Consider the following 23,172-nt stretch of genomic DNA (forward strand, 5'->3'; position numbering starts at 1 on the left):
ACCTTTTTACCTAAAATAAATTAGTAAAACAATATAGTTATAATTATCCGCATACTATAGCCTATAATTATCAAAGTAGGCCTATGGAGAATAATCTCACAAATGTGTACTGTATTATGCAATTGGTTATTTGTACTGTTGCAATAACACAAATATTGTTGCTCATCAAGGTGAAGCTAATTGTAAGTAGTTATATTGTTGTGTATATACTGTAAAACAATATATAATCATTAATGATCATGTTTCAAATGGAAAATCTAAATCTGCAAAGAAACTAGTAATAGCTGACATTAGTGGAATAGTTCCTACTGTAATGTAGTGGAGAAAAAGTATTAAGTACTCAAGTAAAGTATGAGTAACTCAAAACTGTCATTGTTAACAGTAGCCTTCTTCAGTAAATGTATTTAGTTACTTTCCACCACTGGATCTGGATCACTTTAACACTGTTTTTTTTTTGTGATCCAGATCCAGCAGTGGAAAGTATATACATTTACTTAAGTATTATTCTTAAAAGTACTTATACTGACATTTGTTACTTTATACTTCTCCACTACGTGACAGTAGGAAATATTCTCATTTTTTACTGCACTAATTTATTTTTCAGCTGTAACTAGTTGCTTTGGAGATTAAGAGTTTTCATTCAACACATATGATCGTTAATGAGATATGATACACTGTTATAGATTCATAGGGAATAAACTGAGCCGCTGCCTTTGACAACCCAGCCAAATATTGAGACAGAGACAAAAAAGTTGCGGAACCTATTTACTCGTCTCAGTTCCGGGTAGGATTTGTTTTTTTGTAACACACTTGCCATGGCTGTCAAACATGGATGTATTAAAGCACAGCTGCCGTAGTTTATGTAGAGTTGGCTCTTTTCTTTGTAGCTGTAGTGTTGCGTTTTAGCAGCCATTTGGTAAGTATCTTAGTTTAAAGATTCAACATTAGTTAACTGGATATTATCTTAAAATGGTTATTTATCTTTAAGTAGGTTATCTAAGCTAGCATAGCTAGCTAGGAATCAGCCAGACTAGCTAGCTTAACCCTTAACTTTAGCTGAAATACCCGTTGACTTCAGAAATTGTCCGATTAAGTGAAGAATGTATTATCGATTTTTGTTGTCTGTAAACATGGCACCTAAATGCAATTTAATCTAAGCAATTATCAGTACCTTAATTATTAAATTATCCAGTTGCTGCTTATTTGATTATAGAACAAAGTCAAAATCAATGCATGTCTTTCGGCGAGTGTAGAAATGAAAAGTCAGGGTAGATGATAATACAAATTGCTTCTAGCTAGTTCATAGTATTATGCGACGTGTACATTTATCGCCAATCCTGTTTTTCTAAATGTCAGTAACAACAGCATACATCATTTTCAGCACGATGTATAATGCAAGACAAAACTTTTAAGCAAATGCACGAATCAATTCGAGAAAGCATTTGCGATAGCCCTACTGCTGCAGATATGCCATAACTCTAAATCTGTTTTTAGTTCTGTCCTGTTTAAAAATTGAAATGAAAAAGTTAAAAAAATAAAATTTGTGGGTTGTCATCATTTATTGTGGAAAGATTAGATTCCCATAATTCCTCGGGAAGCTCTTGGTTTAAGAAATACTATGTGTAACTGGGTTTCTTAGGAGAAATCTAGCACAAGTGATTAACTTTCTGTATTTCTCTTAGTTTACGGATAATTGGTTTCCATATTGATGAAAGCTTGGTCTTCTTCCTTTGGTCACCCGCAGATGTAATGCAATGTCAGATAAGCGTCAACGTGCCAGAGTCCAGGGCTCCTGGGCAAAGCAACTGCCAAAACCATCTAGACCAACAGGTAATTTTAGGGCAAATCAATGAATATACTGTTGTGTTGTACCTGCTACTCCCTGAATGACATAATTTTTTATATTTACTTATTCATGTCCCTGGATGCTGGATTCATGGTCCTGTTAACCTGCCTGATGTGTAGACAACTACTACTTATTGTTATAAGACTACCTCTTATTTTTTTATTTTTTTTTTACCAGGTGCAGTCCCAAACAACCAACAACCCAGAAATGTCAATTCGGCCCCTAGTTCTTGGGGATGTGGGCCACAGAAAACACCTAAGACATTTGAGTTTCACCAGCCCACCAAGGTAGACAGTAAATATAAAACGTCACTGTTGAATTTTAGGATAATTAGCCTGTTAGAATGGTTTATAAGGAAGTGTTTACTCTTTCTCTGTTCTGTCTATTCTACATTGCAGCCAGTTAGAGATATTCCACCAGAGAATGTGATGGAGTAAGTAACACATTTCTATCTTCACTGGATATACTTTATATTTGTGGTATATGTGTTTCTGTCTCTTATCTCATGGTGTTTTTGCTTGTTATTTGGTTCTATACTCCACACACGTTGGCTTACATTTTTTTCATTCATTTATTTTGTTCTGGACAGGCAGGCAGGTGATCATGTGATCAGCATTGGACCATCAGGAGTGTCCAGGTGAGTACAGTGTAATTGTGTAGATGAAAAAGTTTAAACCAAATGGAAAATAAGGGCATAAACATACCAGCGTGTTTAGTGAGGATAACAAATATGTGATTGAGTTTTAAGTCCACTAGATGGCAGTCATCCCATAAACAACAATGTATAAAGCTTTTAAAGGTCCTATGACATGCTGCTCTTTAGTGGTCCCCTAATAAAATATCTGAAGTCTCTTTCCCGAAATTCAGCCTTGGTGCAGAATTACAGCCACTAGAGCCAGTCCCACAATGAGCTTTCCTCAGGATGTGCCATTTCTGTGTCTGTAGCTATTGAGGAGGAGAGAGGGCGGGGCAAGGTGGAGGGGGTGTGGTCTTGACCAACTGCCACATTTTCTCGTTTGAAAGCCAGCAATTCTCTTCTCTCCCATGGGTTGGCCAAATTCTCTGGGCGGGCAAAGCAGAGAAAGGGGAGGTAACATTGCTTGTTATGACCTCATAAGGAGCAAGATTCCAGAACGGCTCATCTGAGCTTTCATTTTCTCAAAGGCAGAGCAGGATAACCAGGGCTCGGTTTACACCTATCGCCATTTCAAGCCAATTGGGGACCATAGGCAGGCTGGGGGAACGCATATTAATGTTAAAAAACCTCATAAAGTGAAATTTTTATGCCATGGGACCTTTAATGAATGTCATGCCTACTGCCTAACTTATGTTACCCACTATGACACTATAGACACTGAATATGTAGTAACATGTGCTTTACATATAGCATTCCGGACAATCTTTTTTGTAAGGCATTAAGCTGATGCTTTTATCAAGACTAATATACCTAGTGCCATTATATTACAGACAACCAAGAGCAAGGAAATAATGGCTCAGAGCCATAGGAACCTTAGAGTCAATATTCTGTGATTGATTCTGTGACTGTTACCTGGATTAATCACGTATGAGCTTTGGAAAGAAGTATAAAAGGAGAAAAAGGTGAAAGATTTATATTTCAATTCCGATTTAAATCTGCGGTGGCTACAAAACATCTACAGTAATTTCTCAAGAATAGGCACATTGCTCTTTTGCAAATTTTTAGTCTTAACAATAATGAGAATTAGCTTTTAGACTACTTTGCATCCAAGCCATAGCTGGATAAGATTTTGAGGTTCAGGCTTCTACTAGTCTCGCGTCGCCAGACTTTGCTCCACAGCGCTGCTGGCTCTACAGGCTCTACAAAATGCTCTCGGGAAGAAACTTGTTTTGATGGGACATTTGCACCCCGCAAAAGAAAACTGCACATATAAAATAAAGTTAACTGTTCACGCAGTACATTAACGTGAGCTATTTAAATTAGCTGGATACAATGGTTAAACGTAATTTGCTCTACCAGTGTATCGCCGTGTGTAACGTTACTTCCAGTTAAGCAATCCTGCCGCAATCGGTCCCCAAAACATCCCATTTGGATGGTAAATCCCATAATGTTAAACATATTGTATGTAAATCTTTACAATTATTCACTGAACCAAGCAAGACTGCCTTGTTGAACGGTCCAAGTTTTCTTAAAAACTTGCCATTTTCAGCGTGTAGCTTGCTAGCTCAAAGTTTGTTGTTTCCTGAAACAAACAGAGTTTTGCAAGGCGAGGGAAATCCGGCGGAACATCCAGCAGCACCGGATGTTATGGTGATTATCCTGTCGATCCAGACTAGGCTTCTGCTAACCTTAGATGAGGTGCACCAACAGACACCAAAGGGGCCAGTATGCTTCTTCAGAACTGCTTGTGGAATGGTGAAATAGTCTCTCCCCCTTAACTTTTCTGACGTCTGTTTTGGGAAGGCTTTGTCCAACCATTTCTGTAACTCTCCAAAACCGACAATCCAACATTCACACCCACTTCAAGATTCAAGATTCAATACTTTATTGCCATACAACTCAACAAGTTGCTAGGAATTTGCTTCAGTGTGCTCATGACAGGACATCAACACAATACAACAAAAAACATAGAGCTAATATATACACATATGGTATCCCACATGGGATCACACTTGACACAAGCAGATAAAAAAAGGCAGATAAAAAAGGGGACACCGATCACTACATACCTGGATGACAGTCCAGGAGGCTAAAATAACAGACGTTGCATAGGGATGCATAGCGCAAATCCACAACTTTGCAATGAATAGATAAATTACCGCTAGTGTGGTTGGCATAAAAAGTAGTATTAGAAAACCAGTGTGAAGAGATGTACAATTTATACAGGCACGTTAGGGGAACCTTTTTTTCATGAGGTGCTGGTACAAAGATGAAGAGCTGTTTAGAGATTTAATGGCTCTGCAGTATGTACTGTTGAGAAAGCGGGAGGTTCTTGTCTTAATAGCTCTCAAACTTCTCCCTGATGGGAGGATGGTGAAAAGGGAGTTTGCAGGGTGAGTCTCATTTTGTAGGATCTTTAGGCCTTTCCGGTGGATACGGGCCTCGTGGATCTCACAAATGGGGGAGAGTTTGCAGCCAATGATTTTTGAGGCTGTGTTAACTTCACGCCATCTTTGGCCAACTGCTCGTAGGTGAGAAAGGAGCCAGGGTTTGAACTTCTCTCTCAAGCTCGCCTTTTTTCATTTGTTACACAACTATTTGTGGCACTTTTCACGTGAACAACGGAGTGCAACGCTATGATGGTCTTCCAGCAGAGACTGAAAATGTGCACAGCTATCCCCATACTTAAATTATATCATGTCCCGCCCCTCTCTATGACTGCCAGCTTTTCACTCTACCTTCCAGTGTATCCTTTTGGACCAACTATAAACACTTTTGATTTCCGACATGGTTGGACAACACGTCTTCAGAACTGGTTCTGATGGAGCATAAACCGACTCTAAGACCAGCCATTTGCCCAATTGTTTTGGCTGGTTATTTTATATTTATTTATACTCTGGTGGGTAAACAACCAGCTATGCTGCTGTTATACCAGTATTTTGGCTGAAAGATTCCTTTTATGGTCATTCAGCAAAACACAGACATGTAAAGCATGAAGAAATTACAAGCATGGCTCCTTTTTAAAAACACAGATAAAAACAGGGTAATAAATAGACCTCTATGAATATATATATAAAAACAGAATAAATAATTTCCAGTAGAGTATTTGTCCGGATGACTATTTGCACACAAGCCTCTGCCAATTTATTCTTGACTATCCTTTTTTTCTTTCTTTGGGAATTTTACACATTTATCAGATAGTAGAGTATAGAGATGACAGAAAAAGGTTTATGACTTGAACCAGGTATTTTTGATTGCCTACCCTACCAGGGTGCCGCATTGTGGACTATCCTGTACAAACGCTAGATATATGAACTACATGCTTCATATTGGCACCTTCATTTTCTGTGTACTATGTCTGTGTGTGTCTGTCCAGACTGCGGCTGCTGCCTGGGTTTCTTCCCCCAAAAGAGGCTGACTGGATGTTCAGTAAGCTGTTAGCAGAGCTTCCCTGGTCCCAGAAGACCAACTACAGACAGGGTGTGTACCAGGGGCTTAAGGCTAAGCAGTATAGAAGGGGTGAAATGTGAGCCTATGATGTAAGGTGGAGGGTGAACAGAGTTCCCCAACTGCAGCTGGCTTGCTGTTGGGTTCATGTTTGTTCGAGTTTCGTAATAATGCAGTGTTGAACTTTTCCTCATGTTAGAGACATTTTTATGGTATGTATAAAAATTTGAAAGCAATTACAGAGTACAAATGTCTGCCAACACTGCAAAATCATCAATTTGTTTTACTTTAACAACAAAATATGTCACATTTTCAGTGTGCATCCAGATATGTATATTGATAGGTAGTTGTTTGGTACTCATGCTAGATTTTTTTGTTCATCCACATTAGCAGAGTGTAATTTGAGAAGAAAAAAGCAAAAACTGCAAGAGTTGTGCAAAGGCTTCATTTTGCAAAACAGCATTTTCCTTTTTTAAAAGGAAAACAATAACTCACACATTGTACCCAGACAGACTATATACAGCGAGCCTGTTGAACTTCAGCCAGACTTTGCCTCCGAATCAGCCTCTCTCTCAGCTGGCTCTTGTCAATCTTGTGTGTTACTCTGCAATAGCTTCGTAGCAGACAAACAGCAGTATAAAGACAATTGACCAAGATGATTTCCAAACACAGATCATAAAGTTGTGTCATCGCAATCCATCACTCCTGAGACTTTGTCAACAAAGTCCACGTGATGTTTAGGTTAAAGAGGAAGTAGTGGAAAAAGGATGTTAACCCCTCACCAGTCATCTCTCCTATGTACTCTGTCATTTGTCCTGTCTTGTTTTAAAACCCTCTGGACTCAGTTGTTCTGACCATTGCTCACAACTCTAAATTGGAGCCTGTGAGTGAGTTAAGGTTTTGTTTATCTTTTCCCCCTGATACCATCTTTTTTATGGAAAGGGTAAGGCTTTTGAAAGTTGAAATGACCACACATATTTATAAGCATTAGCTCAAGAGGCCCTGAATAATTCAGCGCCATAAAAAGCGATGGCTGCTTGAGTTTATTTTGGTTTCACCATGTTCTTGTACCAGAGGTCTGGCCAAAATACACTAATGGCAGAGAATTGGTTCTTGGAAGGGATCTTGTGGTTCCCAGAGAAAGATACACCAAGAACAACAGAGGAAGAGAGAAATTTGATTTAGATGTTTACTTTACCTTCTGCTAGAAATAGATTCTGGTGCAGATGATCATTTTACATGTGGTTCACGCTGGAAAAGGAATATATTAAGAACAAAACTGTGTCAACTTTCTGCCCTACTTATAGTTGTCATTCAGCAAAAAAGAGGTAGCTATGAAAACAGACTGGATCTATTCTCTTTTGAAATTGAAATTGCTGTGACCCAATTACTGATGCAATAAAGAGTTGGTCCACAGCTGCTGTTCTCCATAAGGAAGATTAATGTTATAGTGTATTTAAAGCCTGCAGGGGTTGAGTATTTGGTTACTCAATAGAGTATCATGTTAATGGGCTGCAACATGCAGTACCACCATTATGGCTTTTTCTTTTTAATTCATCAATCAATAAATCACTACCACATTCATTTTCAGATATCATCACTAAGGCTGAATATTGAACCTTAATACTATACTAGTATTGACTGGAATGTGTCTGTAGCATTGCAAGTATCACAAATGGGTGAGACATTTTCTGATCTAAATCAGGAAACTTTTCCATATTATATTTTATTTAGGCAGCATTGATACTGGCTATGGTCAGAGTTCAGCCAGAGAGGGCAGTGAAACACTTCTGTTCAGCCTGGTGTTTAACTTACTCTTTAGGATTAATGTATTGAACAGTTTGGCATGTTTTTATAAAATGGGAAAAAACTCTGATAAGTTTTTCACCAGTATTCAAAATCTTACAATACTCAGCATGCATAATATCCCCTTTGTGACTGTAAGTAAGGGACTTATGGAAAATATGGTTAAAATGTTGAGAACTGTATGCAATCACTATGTACCTGGCTACAGATAAAGGCTGCACAATGTCTGGTTCTTTTGGGGTAAGTTGTATTTGTTTGTGTGTGTTGGTCCAGGTGAGGCATACGAGGAGCCCAGGCTGACTTGCTGGTATGGAGAGTTGCCCTATACATATGCTCGCTCCACCATGGCTGCTAACACACAGGTTAGAAAAGTCATTAAACCTCCAAGCCCCCAAAACCGACGATAACAACACATTTATTTTACATTCATATTTTTCTTTTTTTGTTTCTTAATTTCTCACTATCGTGCTTTTTTATTTTCTTATTATCTTTTTCTTAGACTATTCTGTTGCTTGTTGTCTGGTTGTCTTGTTTGTTTTAATGCTGTCTCTTTGTTTAAATTGTGGTTGCATGCATTTTTATTTTGTTTCATTATTTGACTACATTAGTTTATGTCTCTTTCTTATTCTCTTTTTTCGCCTCATAGTGGCATCCATTGCTGTTAACCCTTCGCAAGGCAGTGGAGCAGGTGAGCGGATGCAGCTTCAACTCACTGCTGTGTAACCTGTATCGGGACGGCCATGACAGCATCGGCTGGCACAGTGACAACGAGGCCGCCTTGGGCACCAAGCCCACCATCGCCTCCGTCAGTCTGGGCGACACCAGAGTGTTCGGCCTCCGCAAACAGCCTCCACCGGTGAGATGATGAGCATAGAAATCAGTGTCCATTCTTACATTCAGATTTAGCCTGGTTAACACCAGACCTTTCTCAGTTGTAACTAAGAGTGGGTCTGGGGAAGGTTCATTCACAGCCCATTTCCAAAGGTGCGTCACCAACGGACACCGCTCAAATGCCTCTGGGTGCAATTGGATAGTCCTTCAACCAATCAGACCAACGATCCGGGTGACGTAGCAGTGACCGCGGCATCAACGGGTTGCTGCGCTGCAGTTGGCCATCGTGTTGAATGTAAACAAAAAGCTGCTTGCCACCGCTGCGCTATCGTCAACGGTTGTGATTGGTGCTTCGTTTTGGAAAAATTGGAAATGGAAAAAATTGATACTTAATAAGTGTATTATCAATAAGTATATTATCCCTCTCAGCACTGAATGTTCTTATATTTGCTTATATGCTGGCTTGGTTAATTTCGAAAGAAAGTCTTGTTTCATTATTTTTTCCTCATCCAGCTCCCAGTATTCATTAAAGTGGTCTCATAAAGTATTTGATTTGGCCTTCTAAAACCTGCAGACACTCTTTCTGACCTTTTGCTGTTTCTCATGAGTTAGTTTGTTGGTAAGACTTGGCTCACAGTCAAGGAGGCTTTCTCCTGCCTCTACCGCACGCTACTTAATAAAGCGGAACTGCTGTGCAAATCTTAATAAAAAGAAGTGACTGAGGGTGGTGGAGTGCAGAACAGCAGCCAAGGTGAGGTTTAAGTCAGGTATTGAGTTTAGACTCAGCAGAGTATTTAGAGGCCTGTGTTTAATAATTGTCTGTTATTGTAAGTGTTAAAGTATACACTTCTTAGGAGGCAGGCTTCATTGGTCATGATATAGTGCCATTTAGTTGTAATTTGCAGGTAACAAAATGTGCCTACAACTTCGTTTGTGGCTTTTTGTACACTGTGTGTGTGTGTATGTGTGTGTGTGTGAGATTATACATTGTGCTTTACTGTCTTTATGTTCATGGGTTTAGGAGGAAAATGGGGACTACACTTATGTGGAGCGGATTCGGGTTCCTCTGAGTCACGGGACACTTTTGGTGATGGATGGAGCCACACAAGACGATTGGCAGGTAGGCTCCACCAATAAAATGCAAGGGCCCATGCAGGCAAAATGGCCACTCATACAAACGCCAGGACGGATCAGAATCAGGCAGAAATTAAATAGACTGCTTTAAAAGTGTTACTGGTGATACTGGTTTTGTTTGTTTTTCTTTTCTTTTTTTCTTTGGGAACTTTGTTCCCAAAGTTTACTTGTCAATCAAACAACTTGAGCGTTAATGTGTGTCTTGTTCCTAATATTTAATGTAGTAGTTACTACTTGCGCTAACTTCTATTTATACCAAATAAACTTTAAAACTTTTTCTCAAGAAAACAACCTACCTCCCTCCACATATTGGAAACCATATTAAAAGCTTTTATTATATATTTAATAATCATGTTAAAGGTTGAATTAAAGCTGTATTTCATCACTTAGAAATATAGAATAGTGAAACCGCAATGCAGATATTATGTAATATTACTTTAAGGCACTGTAACAGTAATTGTATCTAATATTATGGCATATTTACTGTCAAATTTAAAGAAAACACTCCAGTAAATAATAACAACAAACTAGAAGGGCACTCTGAGAGTGCAGACCAAGGCATGCCCTATCCCACAATGTAAATTTTCACAGTCGGGAACTTATTTTTCTGTATATTCCGACACCGCATGATTGCAGCACAAATGCCCTTTCTCGCAATGCTAACAAAAGTGAAAAGATTATATGTGTATCTGCCCTGTGATATGAATCTGCTTCACAATTTTATGAGTTCTATCTTGGCCCATGCTCCACCCTTCCACCAAGTTTTGATAAAATCAGGCCAGTAGTTTTCCATAATCCTGTTGACAGACAGACATACACACAAACTGAGCTGGAAACATAACTCCTTATATACATACTCCTCGGCAGAGGTAAAAAAAATGACTTTGCTCATTTCTGTACTCTCTGGTACCTGCCTGATGTTTTTAATCATTGCAGAAATAGTTGTAAGACGTTACACAAAGCTATCCTTAACTATGATTAAAACGGATAAAATCTGTTTCCTCCTGTAACCTTGGACATTTACATTTAGTAAATAGTCGTGCACTAAAAACCTCATCTGCCTCAGTCAGGTGAAGACTGCTCGTGTTTGTTTTGTGCATTTGTGACTGTGTGTGTGGGTAAGTGCTTCCGATTAAACACACGTGAGAGGGTAGACCTGTGGTGCTCAGATTCCTCCCCTGACTGACAGACAGTGAAGATGGATGGAGTGGCCCTGAAAGAATAGCAAAGCGTTAGCATAATGAGAGTCATTTGTTTTACAATCAGGGACAGCGGCCAGGTTTATATGAGAGCATGAAAGAGGATGAAAAGTCTTTGTGTGTGTAATAGAGTGTGTGAGTGTGTAGCTGGTTTCTGTTAAAAGCATTGGGCTGTACACGGCAGTGACATTATGTCATATTACAATAGTTTGAATTTAATATTGACTGAATGTTTTCGGCCTTTGGAAGAATAGATAAAAGCTCCACTTGTGTGTGAAAAAGGTCATACTATTTAGCTTATGTTTGAAAGGAGTTCAGATTCACCAAAGTCACACAAAAAACCAACCGATCAAGACAGCCGTAGACCAGCAACTCCCGTGTTCTGCAAGGTAAAATTGCTGTTTTTGTCAAAGGACTCTGGTGGCTTTAAAGAGAGCATAGATGGATACTGTATAATGGCTTCACTTCCCTGTCGGAAAGGGCTGTCTGGCAGCAAGGTTAAGAGGTGAACATATTGTAAACATAGCATACACTTGAACCGATATTGATTTTTTTTTCTCAATATATCCAAACTATCTTTTTAATGTCAAATAAAACAGAATAAAAAAAAAAACACATATGTCTGTGAGTTTCACAAGGTGAGTCAAATTCATTTGAAATGTAAAACATTTTTGAGAGCAATACTGCTAAAAAGATAATCATAGTTGTATCTCTTGTGTTAAAACAATCTAGCTATACAGGCTAAAATGTAAGTTGCAAATTAAAATGAGTGAAAGAAAAACAAAGGGGACGAGGGGAATAAAGAGAGGGAGTTTGAGCAAGTAAAAAAAAAAAAAAAAAAAAAAAAAGGAGAAGGTCACAGGTGGTTTATGGCGACACCTCCGTGAGTATCTCAACAAAGGTTTCATCTCTCCTTTAAAGATCTTGCCAGGGAAAGAAGATCACACCATCCATTAATTCCTTCTCTGTCAGTACAGTCCTGGTGTACCTAATAAAACCTCCTGGCTCAGCTAGAGAGGGTTCGAAGTGAGTGCTAAATATTTAACTAAACGTGTCAATCCTGCTAAAGTACTTCATTTGTTTGAAAAAGGATACAGGGTTTAGGTCTGCCTGTTCTGGACTCTCTTTCTTTTGACACTGTTGTAGATAACCTTTCCCCTCCTTTTGAGATGTAGGGGAAGGAGGAGTGTGTGAGCATATGACATAAGTCCAGACATAAATGAGTTCAGCATTGTTTTTGCAAAGGGAAAGACATTTGCCTTTTACCCCATATGTGAAATAGTAAGAAAATAATGTTTGTTGTCCGTTTTCACATGTTCTGGTTGACTAGTGTATGTAGTGCAGAGGTCAACAACAAAAAACAAAAATAAGCCTATGTCTAGGAAAGTCCTAAAAATGTTAATCTTGTCTTGTGTTCTCATATCTGTTTGTTTTCTAATCTTAGTTGTATGAGTATATGAGTCAGTGTTTTAGACAGATAACAGCTTATTTTTTCTTTTTACTTTAGTTTTTACCACATAGATTAGAATATATTTTGTGGCTGAAATCTATACATTTAATTTTTTATTTTTTATTGAAAATTGAGAATTGAAAATTATAATTGATAAATGTTGTCATTACAATGTGAATACAATTTCAAATTGTCAGTATTAACAAATGCTGCACAGCCTGCACAGATAAGAAATGTTGACGATGTTAATGACCACGGAACAAAAATTCAAGATATTGCTGGACTTGGTAAAGCGTTATCAAATTGGATAAGGAATCAATAGGGTTAGAAGTTACAAAACCTGAAAATAAAACAACAATAACAATGAAAAAAAAAGAATAATGACCTGACATGTTCATTCTTCAGCTGGTTACAGGTTGGATCCCTAATAGCATCCAGTGTGTCTGTTAATAGCCACTTGCCCATGAGAATGTAGAGGCTCTAAGCCACTACCTCCTAACTTTATATAAATCTTTCTGGATAAAAGACCAACCTGTAGATATTTGATGTGTAAATGTAAAATACGTCTTTTATCTTTCTCCACCAGCATCAAGTGGCTAAAGAGTACCATGACCGAGGCCCGCGCATCAACTTGACCTTCAGAACTATGTACCCAGAGCCAGAGGGCCACAGGCCGGGAACCAAGCTGCGATTCACACACAGCCAACCGTAAACTTCCCTCAGAGTCAGGTACTCAGGGCTCAGGAAACGAGTGTTTTCAAATACCGATCCACACAATGCTGGATGTGATGGTTGGAGTGTGAACAAGGCTTAAGCTACGAGATTTTGTCGTGTGTGAACGTCACGGAGTCATTTCAGCTGTTTGAAACAAGTCTTGTAAACACATCACCATTAGTTACAGGCCACAGTATGAAAAACAGGGAGATTTGCTGCTCTGTCTGAATTGAACCATAATAAGACTGCAGTCGTGACCGGTGGTGATTATCAGATATCAGTGTTTTCAGGGAAGCTAAACAAAAGACTGGGTGATTATGAAGGTTTACTGGCTGGATAAAACCTCAGCCCTGCATATTACTTTGACTTTATTTATTTGTTCAGCACAGAGAGCTGTTTCTGTTCATTTCAGCCATTAATTCTTTGGTTTACGTGGCAAACTCACATTTTGACCCAAATGACATGTCATGAAAGGTGTCTTTATGAAAGACAAGGTCCCGTTGACTGTACAGCAAGTCACTGTCGATGTGACTTTTGGTGAAATGCCTGAAATGTAATTTATTTCCTGCCTTGTTATTTTGGGGATCTTTTTTGGAGAGAACATAGTTGCTATGAAAAGGAAAGGAACCAGTAAAGTCGCCACTTAGGCCAATTACAGCTCCATCAGGACTGGAATTAGTTAACATCCCTGTTGAACAAGATTAGTCTAATCACTCCATCAAAGAGGTAGTTCAGTTTTTTTTAAAACCTCTAATATATCATAAACCAGAATCGTTAACGTCCATCTAAATTGAGCTTACACAAGCGTTTTGATAAAGTGTACGGTTTTTGTTAACAAAACAAGTAACATAGTTGCATTTTCAACTGAAACACAACATGTACTGTGGATAAAATGTGTACTTGATAACAGGAAAACAGTACAGCACTGCCCAGGTAACAAAAGGTAACCAAGGCAAATTACTTGCATACCCATTTTGTTATTTAATTTGCAATTATTATTTTTTTTTAATTGAATGATTTGTTATTGTTTACACAAAACATTGTTGTTGATCAAAAGACACACAATGCAAACTAAATCAAGAAGGCCATGCATATGCTACAAAAAACCTAGAGACATAAAACAAAAACTACTTCACATGGCTATGGTTGCTATAGCGACATGTTAACAATGGCATACAGCGAAAGCAAAGGTACAGAAGAATCCCACAGCCATAAAAAGGACCTTTAACAGCCTGAAATAAACTAAAGAAAGACATAAACATAAAAACATAATTAAAACGTAAAGTGTGTAGTTTCAGATTCCTGTAGATTTTATTAAGGCAATGGCTTTTTGGTTTCTGCATATACCTCCCAGCAAAAGTTCTATTTGGATTTTTGTTCAAAAACAACAATAGTGTGTTAGATAGGACATCAATACTTACACTATTTATATATATATATATATATAGTAGTATATCCTATATATATATATATAAATATATAAATAATAATTTTTTTTTTATTATTTTTTTTTATTATTATTATATATCATTTGGGCAGATTACCACAGCTACTTTTTATGGAAAAAAACAACTTTGGGTTCTTTGGGTCCAACATAACATTGACATCTAAAATTGAGGAAAGGGGACTACACACTACTTTAAACGCCCACATGATGGGATATTCTGTTTATTTTGTAACACATAGAGATGCAAGAGGTGTTCTTCATTGCTGTGGTTCTGAAATAAACAATTACTTCTCTGAATTCTCTTCTATTGTGTCCTATGTTCCAAAAAACTGATTTTTGTCAATTAAGCATAGCGTGTCTTATACATAACATTGAATTTTAAAAGACTTCATTTTAGCAGCACTAAAATGTTACATGGGACAGGCAAGTTAAAACAAAATACAATGTTGTGATAGTAAATTTGTGATGAAAATATACTGCAATCTGCATAATGTTGGTAAAATACAGGGAACAGTGAAAGATTCAAGGATCTAGAGTTTAGTCTGAGTCTAGAGAGATCATGCAACCATTGTTGTAACTATATCTAAAAATGTGGTAAGGTTGTTTAATGGAAAACAATTCTTCATCATTTCATATTGTGGTTTTATTAAAATCATGTGCCACAATGCAGTCAGAAAGTATTAGGACAGTTCTGTTTTTTTTTTTTGTCCTTTTGGCTCTATCCAACACATTCGATTTAAATTGAAAAAGTAAGGTGAGTAAGTGCTAACTCTTACTTTTAAGGTTGCTTGAGGCTTTTCCCTTACCTTCTACAGCAGCTAGATTCTCACGATTACAAGAGATCATGCGAAAATCCATCTTGTTAGGCTTCAAGTAATGCATTTGTGTCCAAACTACCAGTGGTTTGGACCAATTGGCGTCCTGTGAGGAGCTACTGGCAGCTGGGTGTGGTTTAGGTAGTGTGTGACGACACAGAGAGGCGACTGTTCGTTCAAAATAACAATGGCGGCTCCTAAAGAGGTTAGCGTAGATGCAATAGCATTAGTTATTTCAGAACTATCGAATATTTCTTAATTGAAAGAAGAGCAAAGAACGGGACTGGAGGCTTTCCTCAATGGAAACATTTTTTGGCTCTTCTTTTGACTAGCTTAGCTCGTGATAGACCAATGCTTCATCCAATCACCTGCCAAGTATTTTTGAAAGTGCCTGCCCTTTTTCCAAACATTTTCCAGTGACGGCTGGGCAAAAAGTGAAGATCGATTAGACGGACCAAACGCAGCATCACCAGGGAAGATACCAAGATTCTACTGATGTCTTTGGGACACGAAAGCTTGAGAGACAGTACTTCACCTTAAGATTACCTAATATACTGACAAAATGACTGTGTATGTAGATTCTATTTGATAACTACCCTTTTTTGAAAGATTTACACTCACTCTCTCACACACACACACACACACACACACACATACACACTCTTAGAAGAACTGTGATGTCAAAACACTCATGGGTCATTTGTAGCATTGGCTAAGTGTGAGAAAGTATCCTACTGTAGCTTTCAGTGACAAGTCCCAGCAAACATGGCTGCTGCAACAAGCAGGCTTAATATGTATGAGCTAATTTTTTGCCAGAATTCTGGTAATTGTTTGCTTCGAGCTTCAGTTTTCTGTATAATTAACAATTTTCTTGTGGAAATAAAAGATAACAAATTCAGTCAAGTGTCAAATCACTGAACCCACTCCTCTGGGTGATTCCTGATGATATGTTATATGCTATTATATTTAGGCATTAGGTCACTGGCTTTGTAATATCAACTTGGTAGTGCAAGTCCAATCGTACCCTCTATGCAGTTTATTAATAGTTGTTTGTGTCGTATGGATTCCTCCCACCTGAAGGTTCTTCATGGCAAAACGATCCTGTGGTAGATATATAGATAGGCCCGACAACTGTTTCTTCCCGACTGCTGGGAGATGGGAAGATTGTTTTGATATTGAAGCTTCTTGTAACAATTTGTTCTAGTAGATCAAGCTGTCTTGGATTGCAGGACAGTTTGTTCTAGTAGAACAAATTGTCCTGCAATTCCAATAAAGATGTTGTAAATGGGGGTTTTAACAGCCAAGACTGGCACAAAAAAAGTCAAATAGAATAAAGACTTCATGATATAATTAGCTTGCCACACACATATCACACTTCCCTACCAGTCAGTTGAACTGGGGGGAAAACAGTGACTTCAGTCTCCACCTTCATTGATAGCCAAGATGGTGGTTCAGAGTTGTATTTGTTTGATCTGCTAGCTAAGCTTAGTGAGGCTTCAGCAGATGCAGAGGCAATGGAGAGTAAATAAGTATAATAAAGTATGTGAACTGAGTGGTAGGTAGGGAGGATGTAGCCTTTATTTTCCCCAAACACTGTAACAAGTAATAATACTACTGCTAACTTCTTTCTTACCCACAGGGCAACATTATTACTCTAGAAAAAGGCAAATAATTACTGTTGCAATGAACATTCTAGACTAGGGCCAGGTTCAGTTGATGGTATAATAAAGTGACGGCACATATATTATAATTTACATTCTAAAAAAAGTGTATTTATTGTTAAGTTACTGTAAGTTAAGACCACCGAAGTGTGTACTGTTCAAACCAAACACCACTTAACACTAACAAGATACTGTAACTCACTGCAGCCTCAATTTCCCAAGTGCCTTTCCATCAGTACAGCACTTACTGTAACCATGACAACTTCTTTGGTTGCCCCATCTGACTCTTGCCTTACTTTGGTCTGCTGATGTGTTATGTCTTACTGTACATGTCAGCCGTAATCTTTCCCCAAACTGCCTGAAAATAATTATATATTACCTGACACACACTTTTCCATTATTACTGAGCAAACAGCTTAGGTTACACATGACAGAATAGTAGGCTGCAGGATGTATTTTTGTATATATAAAAGGGGATTCATACTGTGCAATAGGGTCAGCAAGACCCTTTGTTTGTGTGTGTGTGTGTGTGTGTGAGTGTGAGTGAGTGAAGGGGGTCAGTTAATGAGGAAGACCCACAGTGAGTGCAGCAGGTTGTATAATAGGTCATAGGCCTTTTGTTGGTGCAGTGCAGATAAGAAATGTGCCATGCTGTGCCCGACTTTTACTGGCTCCTTCATGTTGGGCCTCCAGAGGCACCAATTGGGACATTTTGTACCAGACGAGAACGTCACACCGCTGAACGGGAAACAGGTCTGGGCTGAACATTTGATTAAGTTTTGGCACAGCGACTTCTTTTCAAGTCATTGGGGCTAGCGTGTTTGTTTTTTGGAAATGTTCTGTTGCAAATATTACACCTCTTCGCTGATCACAGGTTGTTCTGGTTGATTCATAATCAAAATAATTATAGTAAAAATAGGAAGAAAAAAAACTAAAGGTCCTCAATATTTGTAAAAGGAGGTCGTTAAATTGTCTAGCAAACACCTGCAGCTTTCATTGCTCCTCAATGATTCACAGTGACTCAACGCATTTTCTTTTATTGTACTGTGCTGTTTATTCTATATCAGATATTTTAAAGCTGCACTAATCAATATTTTCATATCATGAAGGATGAAATACTATGTCTTATATCAAAGGTGTCACTCGTAAAATGATTGACTGTAAGGGAGCATTTTAACGTTTCTAGGCTTATTGTTTCCGTTTTACGGCCTGCAACGTTGTGGTTCAGTCTCTCGGGTCTCATCAAGCAGGCAGCTGTTGTTATAGGAAAAGCTCTTATAAACCTACAGTACCTGTATGCTGTACCTTGTTCCGCTGCCCTGATGTGAACCAAAAGAAATATACATTTTCAGAATATTCAGAATCAGATTGTCTTCTTGTATCTGCAAGCACTTGCCCAGCTCTGTCTTGTTATTGTTGATGTTTTCCACTCTGCCCGGAAAGGAATTTGGCATGGGACACGATGGCTAAACAAGCTGCCAGGCATTCCTGTGTTAGCCACTGTTTGGTTGTTTCAGATCCTGACACCTGTTGTGCAGAGCAGAAAACATTTGGGTTTACGGGAGCTGCATCAGAGCTGCGGTTGCTGCTAACTCCTTTATAGCTGTCTCTGGAGCCACTGGAGCCACTCTATGGTTACATCTAATTAGGCCTCAGTCCAGCGACGTTCCTGTCCATGCTGTTTACTTGGCCACGTGATCTCCAGCCACCAGCCTCTGAAGTCTCAGTTTAGCAGACAGTAAACTGTAAACTGAATAACTGTGTTTGATTACAGAGCTCTAGATAGGTTGCGTGGCATTATAAAGTCCTGATTCACAACGATATTAGAATTAATCCAGTGGGGAATATATAATCGTGTATATTAAGTACAGGTGCAACAATGATACATAATGTTATAGTAAAGAAACAAACTGACTTGCATAATGATTTTTAATTAATGCCTATTTTTGAATATGGCACAATGTGTTGAATATACTGTAGAATAATCAGCCTCTGAACTGTTGAACTGGCACTTTCATAGCTATACGTGAGTATTTTTTTATAGTATTTTAACCAGTGAAAAGACCATTTAGCTTGAATGTAGACTGTTTAGAATTGCCTATTCAGATCTGTGGTGTGCTGGTAAAGCTGTGGTGTCACATAGGAAGTAAGTGATGCATTTTTATGAGCCACACTAGTCAGTTCACTACTTTGGTCCAAACTGAAATATTTGAACAAATATGAGGTGAATTGTCATGAAATTTTCATCAGGATTCCCAGAGGGTGTATCCTAATGACTTTGTCGACTCCATGAGTTTTCCTCTCGAACCATCATGCAGTTCAGACATGCATCTCCCTTTTAGGATGAATTGTAATTATTTTGGAGATCCCTTGATGTTTCTTCCTGCACCATCACCAGATCATAATAGGTTTATGAAAATAAAATACCTGCAAAACTAGTGACATTCCTATCAGCCTCAGTTGTACTTTGTGTTTTGTGATCATTAGCAAATATTTGCATGCTAAAACTCTAAACTAAGATCGTGAACATGCTAAATCACAACAAATCTCAACAATTAGCATGTTGAGATTGTCATTTTGAGCATGTTAGCATTTAGCTAAAGTACAACAGTGCATTTCTCGATCCACCATTATCTTTAATGTCAAAAAATGCAACATGTTGGAATTGAGAATTTTTATTTATTGTCCAGCGTGTCTCTGTTGTGGCAAGTTATCTATCACATAGAGCTTTAATCTCGTTTCACTTTTTCTTAGTTAAAACCTGAACAGTGTAAAGGGATAGTTATATACTGCAGAGAAAAGCAGAAATTACATCTATCTATCTATAAATTGCAGGAACGTCTTTCTGTCTGTGTGTGGGTGTTAAGCGCATATCTCTTGAACCGTTAGTCTGATGGATTTCAAACTTGACAGGTGTCTTGCTTCGTGCACAAGTAAGTGCAGTGCCAATTTTGACGTTGTGTGGATTAGAAATGCAAACGATATCGTTAAATATATAGGTAAAAGTAGCACACATTGGCTTTTGCCGCTCTAGCCGCTGGCCACTCCCCCTTTCACACTGAGGACCAGAGACAGAGAGCAGCAGAGCTTTGGCAGCTAAAATGTGGCATACATCTCAGACCCACAAAAATGTGCAAAGTTGCACTACTTTGGACTGTCTTTGACTTTGAATAAACAAACGACAATTCCCGAATTTAAGGACTTATCAGAATCCCACACATGCAAGGCACAACCACACAACAAGTGCAGACAGAGTGTGATCCCACTTATAGGCAGGATATTTATCTTATAAAGCGAGACATATCTGTATATATGTGTGTCCGTGTTTGGGGGAAAGGTAACCTGCACATCAGCAGACACCACATGCAGAACGCTTTAATTGTATTAAATTGCTGTGAGCTGACAGAACATAACGTAGCCTAATCTTGGAGATTATTCTTTCACATAGCGTTGCAATGCGAGAAAATCTCAGAGTTGAACCAGGCAGATACATCAGTTTTCATCAGACTCACCCTGGGTCGGGTTAATTAAGTCGCCAAAATAACTCCGTGAATCAAATCCCCTACTTCCCCATTAACCTCAAGCCACTAAACCTGTATGAAAATGAACACGTCTGCTGAAATGTTAAATTCGTTAACGATCCGACACAAGACAACACCGTCTCTCTCTCTCTCTCTCTCTCTCTCTCTCTCTCTCTCTCTCTCTCTCTCTCACGCTCTCTGCGCGCACACACACACACACACACACACACCCGCACACACACGGTCTGGTTCTGGTGGTTGATGAACGCAGATATGTGCTGATTAGCGCTCATAACGGGCCGGGTGGGTAGCGCACTGCCATGAGTCTATGACGCTAATGTCTGATTACTGTCTGATATTTTGTGATTACATTCTGAATCTGCAGCGTTCTCTGTCAGGTAAATACAGCAGTACAATGTCTTCCTCTGATGTAGAAGTAGACTGTAAGTCAGTAGTAGGCTATACAGTGGAGTTGCATATTAAGTGGTTTGGGGTACAGTCATTTTACTTTGGGGTAAAATGACTTACTTTCTGTAAGTCATTTTGGGGTACAATTTGGTTTTGATGAATTCTACAAGCAGCAATACCACAGGCCAAGCAATCGCCCGTTCCAAACGGGCACTGCACTAGTATATCAAATGTCACAACCGGAATTTGAAGCCTTGTTGTCACAATTACTGAATTTACTACCATAAGTAACACTTCTTCATAGTTTGTGCTACTTTGTTTTGCTAAAAGGATGGGTGATGACATATCACAGTTTAATAGTTAAGTAACTATTGGCCATTACAGGAGAATGTTTTCCCAGAAGTCCATAGTTGTACTGTGAGGGCCAGTCTTGACCAAGCTGTAATGTTGGTATTACTGAAAAGCTTCAGTTGTTTAAACAGTAATACATTCTGGTTGTATGGAGTGCAGCAAACCCTTTCTTGGTAGGGCTAAACCCTAAAGTTAAACACATTGTCAAAAAGTTAAATGGCAGTGTCCATTTAGACGAGAACAGTCCATGAGTTTCCGAGTGTTTAGGCAGGATGTTTGCAGCTCAGTAACAGCTCAGCACTGGAGACTGTGTCACATTTGCATTCTGGGAAACCTAAACTGACTTGTGTCTTCCATGAAGTGTATGAATGAGTGAGTCTGTGAGATATTGTCTGTATGTCCAAATGTACACATCCAACTGTAAGCTTTAAGAGTATACACTCATATTTCCGTGTGTGTGTGTGTGTTTAATATAGTCCTAAAAGTGCAGCCTGAAGTCATGCTGTGATTTTCTGGGAAGCTTCTCTGGGAACGAGTTGACCGATTCACTTTACCCTCCCCTCCCCTCCCCTGGGCTTCAGTTCACTCTCCTTTACTGTGCCTCCTCCTCCTCTCCTTCTTCACCTATTAGCCTCTTCATCTTCACCTCTCCATCCCTGTCTTCTGTCACCTTTTCAACTCTCTTTTATCCGGCTTGGTCAAGTTGTCTTGTTGGTTCAGGTCATATTGCAGCTGCCTCTCTCTGGTCGACCTCTGAGAGAGATAATAGATTTCTGTGTCTCTCTCTCTAAATGTATTAACTTAGGACTTAAGATACATCACTGTCTTTTACCTAATACTTACATTGCTTATAAGGACTTACAGGGAGTCACAATGACATCTTCCTCCTCTCTTCCATCCTTCACTCCTCCTCCATCACAGTCATTTTCTGTGTCTTTTGTACAAGTTTGAAGTAAACATGTTTACTGTGACTGTCGGACAAAACAAATATTTGCCTTCATATAACCTACATTATAGCCTATTTTGTACATTAGTTGTTCTTTTCTACATAACACTAAGTGTACAATACTATGTTTGCAATGTAAAGATGATGACTTAAATAATCTATATTTGGAACATGTATCTTTTTATCTTTTTTTATGAAGGAATATAGTTTATAGATGGATACACTTTATCAAAAGTAATAAGCCTCACAATAATCTTCAAAAGTAAAAGCCCTTTCCGCTTTTTGCTTTAAAGCAATATTATTTCATGTGTCAATCTTTAATGTTTTCATTTGAATGCCTTGTTCTAAGTTTGAATTTAATGGAAAACATGAACTCAGTTGGTCTAAATGCGTCTCTCCTACCGTTTTCAATATCCGCCTCCTACCCTGTGAGGTCACGTCTTTCCTGTGTGAATTATTGCGGCTGGCTCTCATCTCATGTTAACAGGAAAGTCATTAGTGGCATCTTGAGAACATAACAGCTGATTGTAATGCACCGCCAATGTGGTAACACTACACAAACTGTTGAAAAGGATACTTCCTTGTTTATTGCTATAGACATGGAAGTATTTCAAGAGACAATCCTGAAACCAGAAGGTCACAGCTGTGGGTCTACTAACAGCAGCTTCTTAACAGCAGATCATTGGTCACAATTACACTGGAAATAAATCTGTCTAATGAAGACATGTAGACTCCTATTCATTTATTTAAGACTGTGTAATGTTTCTCTTATGAACAGTTTTAGGAATCTGTAGTGCAGAGACAAGGCAAGGCAAGGCAGCTTTATTTATATACCACATTTAATCAACAATGCAATTCTAAGTGCTTTACATAAAACTAAAGGACGGGAACTCTTAGGCCGGTTACACACTGGAAGCGTCGCGCGAGCGTGTCAGCTGCGTGGCGTGTCCGTTTATATT

The 23,172-nt window shown here is 38.6% G+C and overlaps 1 protein-coding gene across 3 annotated transcripts; it reads left to right on the plus strand.

The window, feature by feature from the left end:
* The first annotated feature begins 803 nt into the window (after positions 1-803).
* alkbh3 (alkB homolog 3, alpha-ketoglutarate dependent dioxygenase) lies at positions 804-16,224 on the plus strand. 3 transcript variants are annotated; one of them, XM_039808495.1, is made up of 11 exons: positions 804-916; positions 1,683-1,830; positions 2,024-2,133; positions 2,245-2,279; positions 2,436-2,483; positions 5,860-5,963; positions 8,010-8,098; positions 8,383-8,592; positions 9,589-9,687; positions 12,937-13,079; positions 15,737-16,224. In XM_039808495.1, the coding sequence occupies exons 2-10, from the start codon at positions 1,755-1,757 to the stop codon at positions 13,060-13,062; spliced, it is 897 nt and encodes a 298-aa protein (XP_039664429.1). In that variant the 5' UTR covers positions 804-916; positions 1,683-1,754; the 3' UTR covers positions 13,063-13,079; positions 15,737-16,224. The 3 variants fall into 3 exon arrangements, with proteins under 3 accessions (XP_039664429.1, XP_039664427.1, XP_039664428.1); XM_039808493.1 differs by having other exon boundaries at positions 1,745-1,830; XM_039808494.1 differs by having other exon boundaries at positions 1,745-1,830; positions 15,744-16,224.
* The last annotated feature ends 6,948 nt before the right edge of the window (positions 16,225-23,172 follow it).

The sequence above is a fragment of the Perca fluviatilis genome, chromosome 8 (assembly GCF_010015445.1).
Source record: "Perca fluviatilis chromosome 8, GENO_Pfluv_1.0, whole genome shotgun sequence".
NCBI classification, from domain to species: Eukaryota; Metazoa; Chordata; class Actinopteri; order Perciformes; family Percidae; genus Perca; species Perca fluviatilis.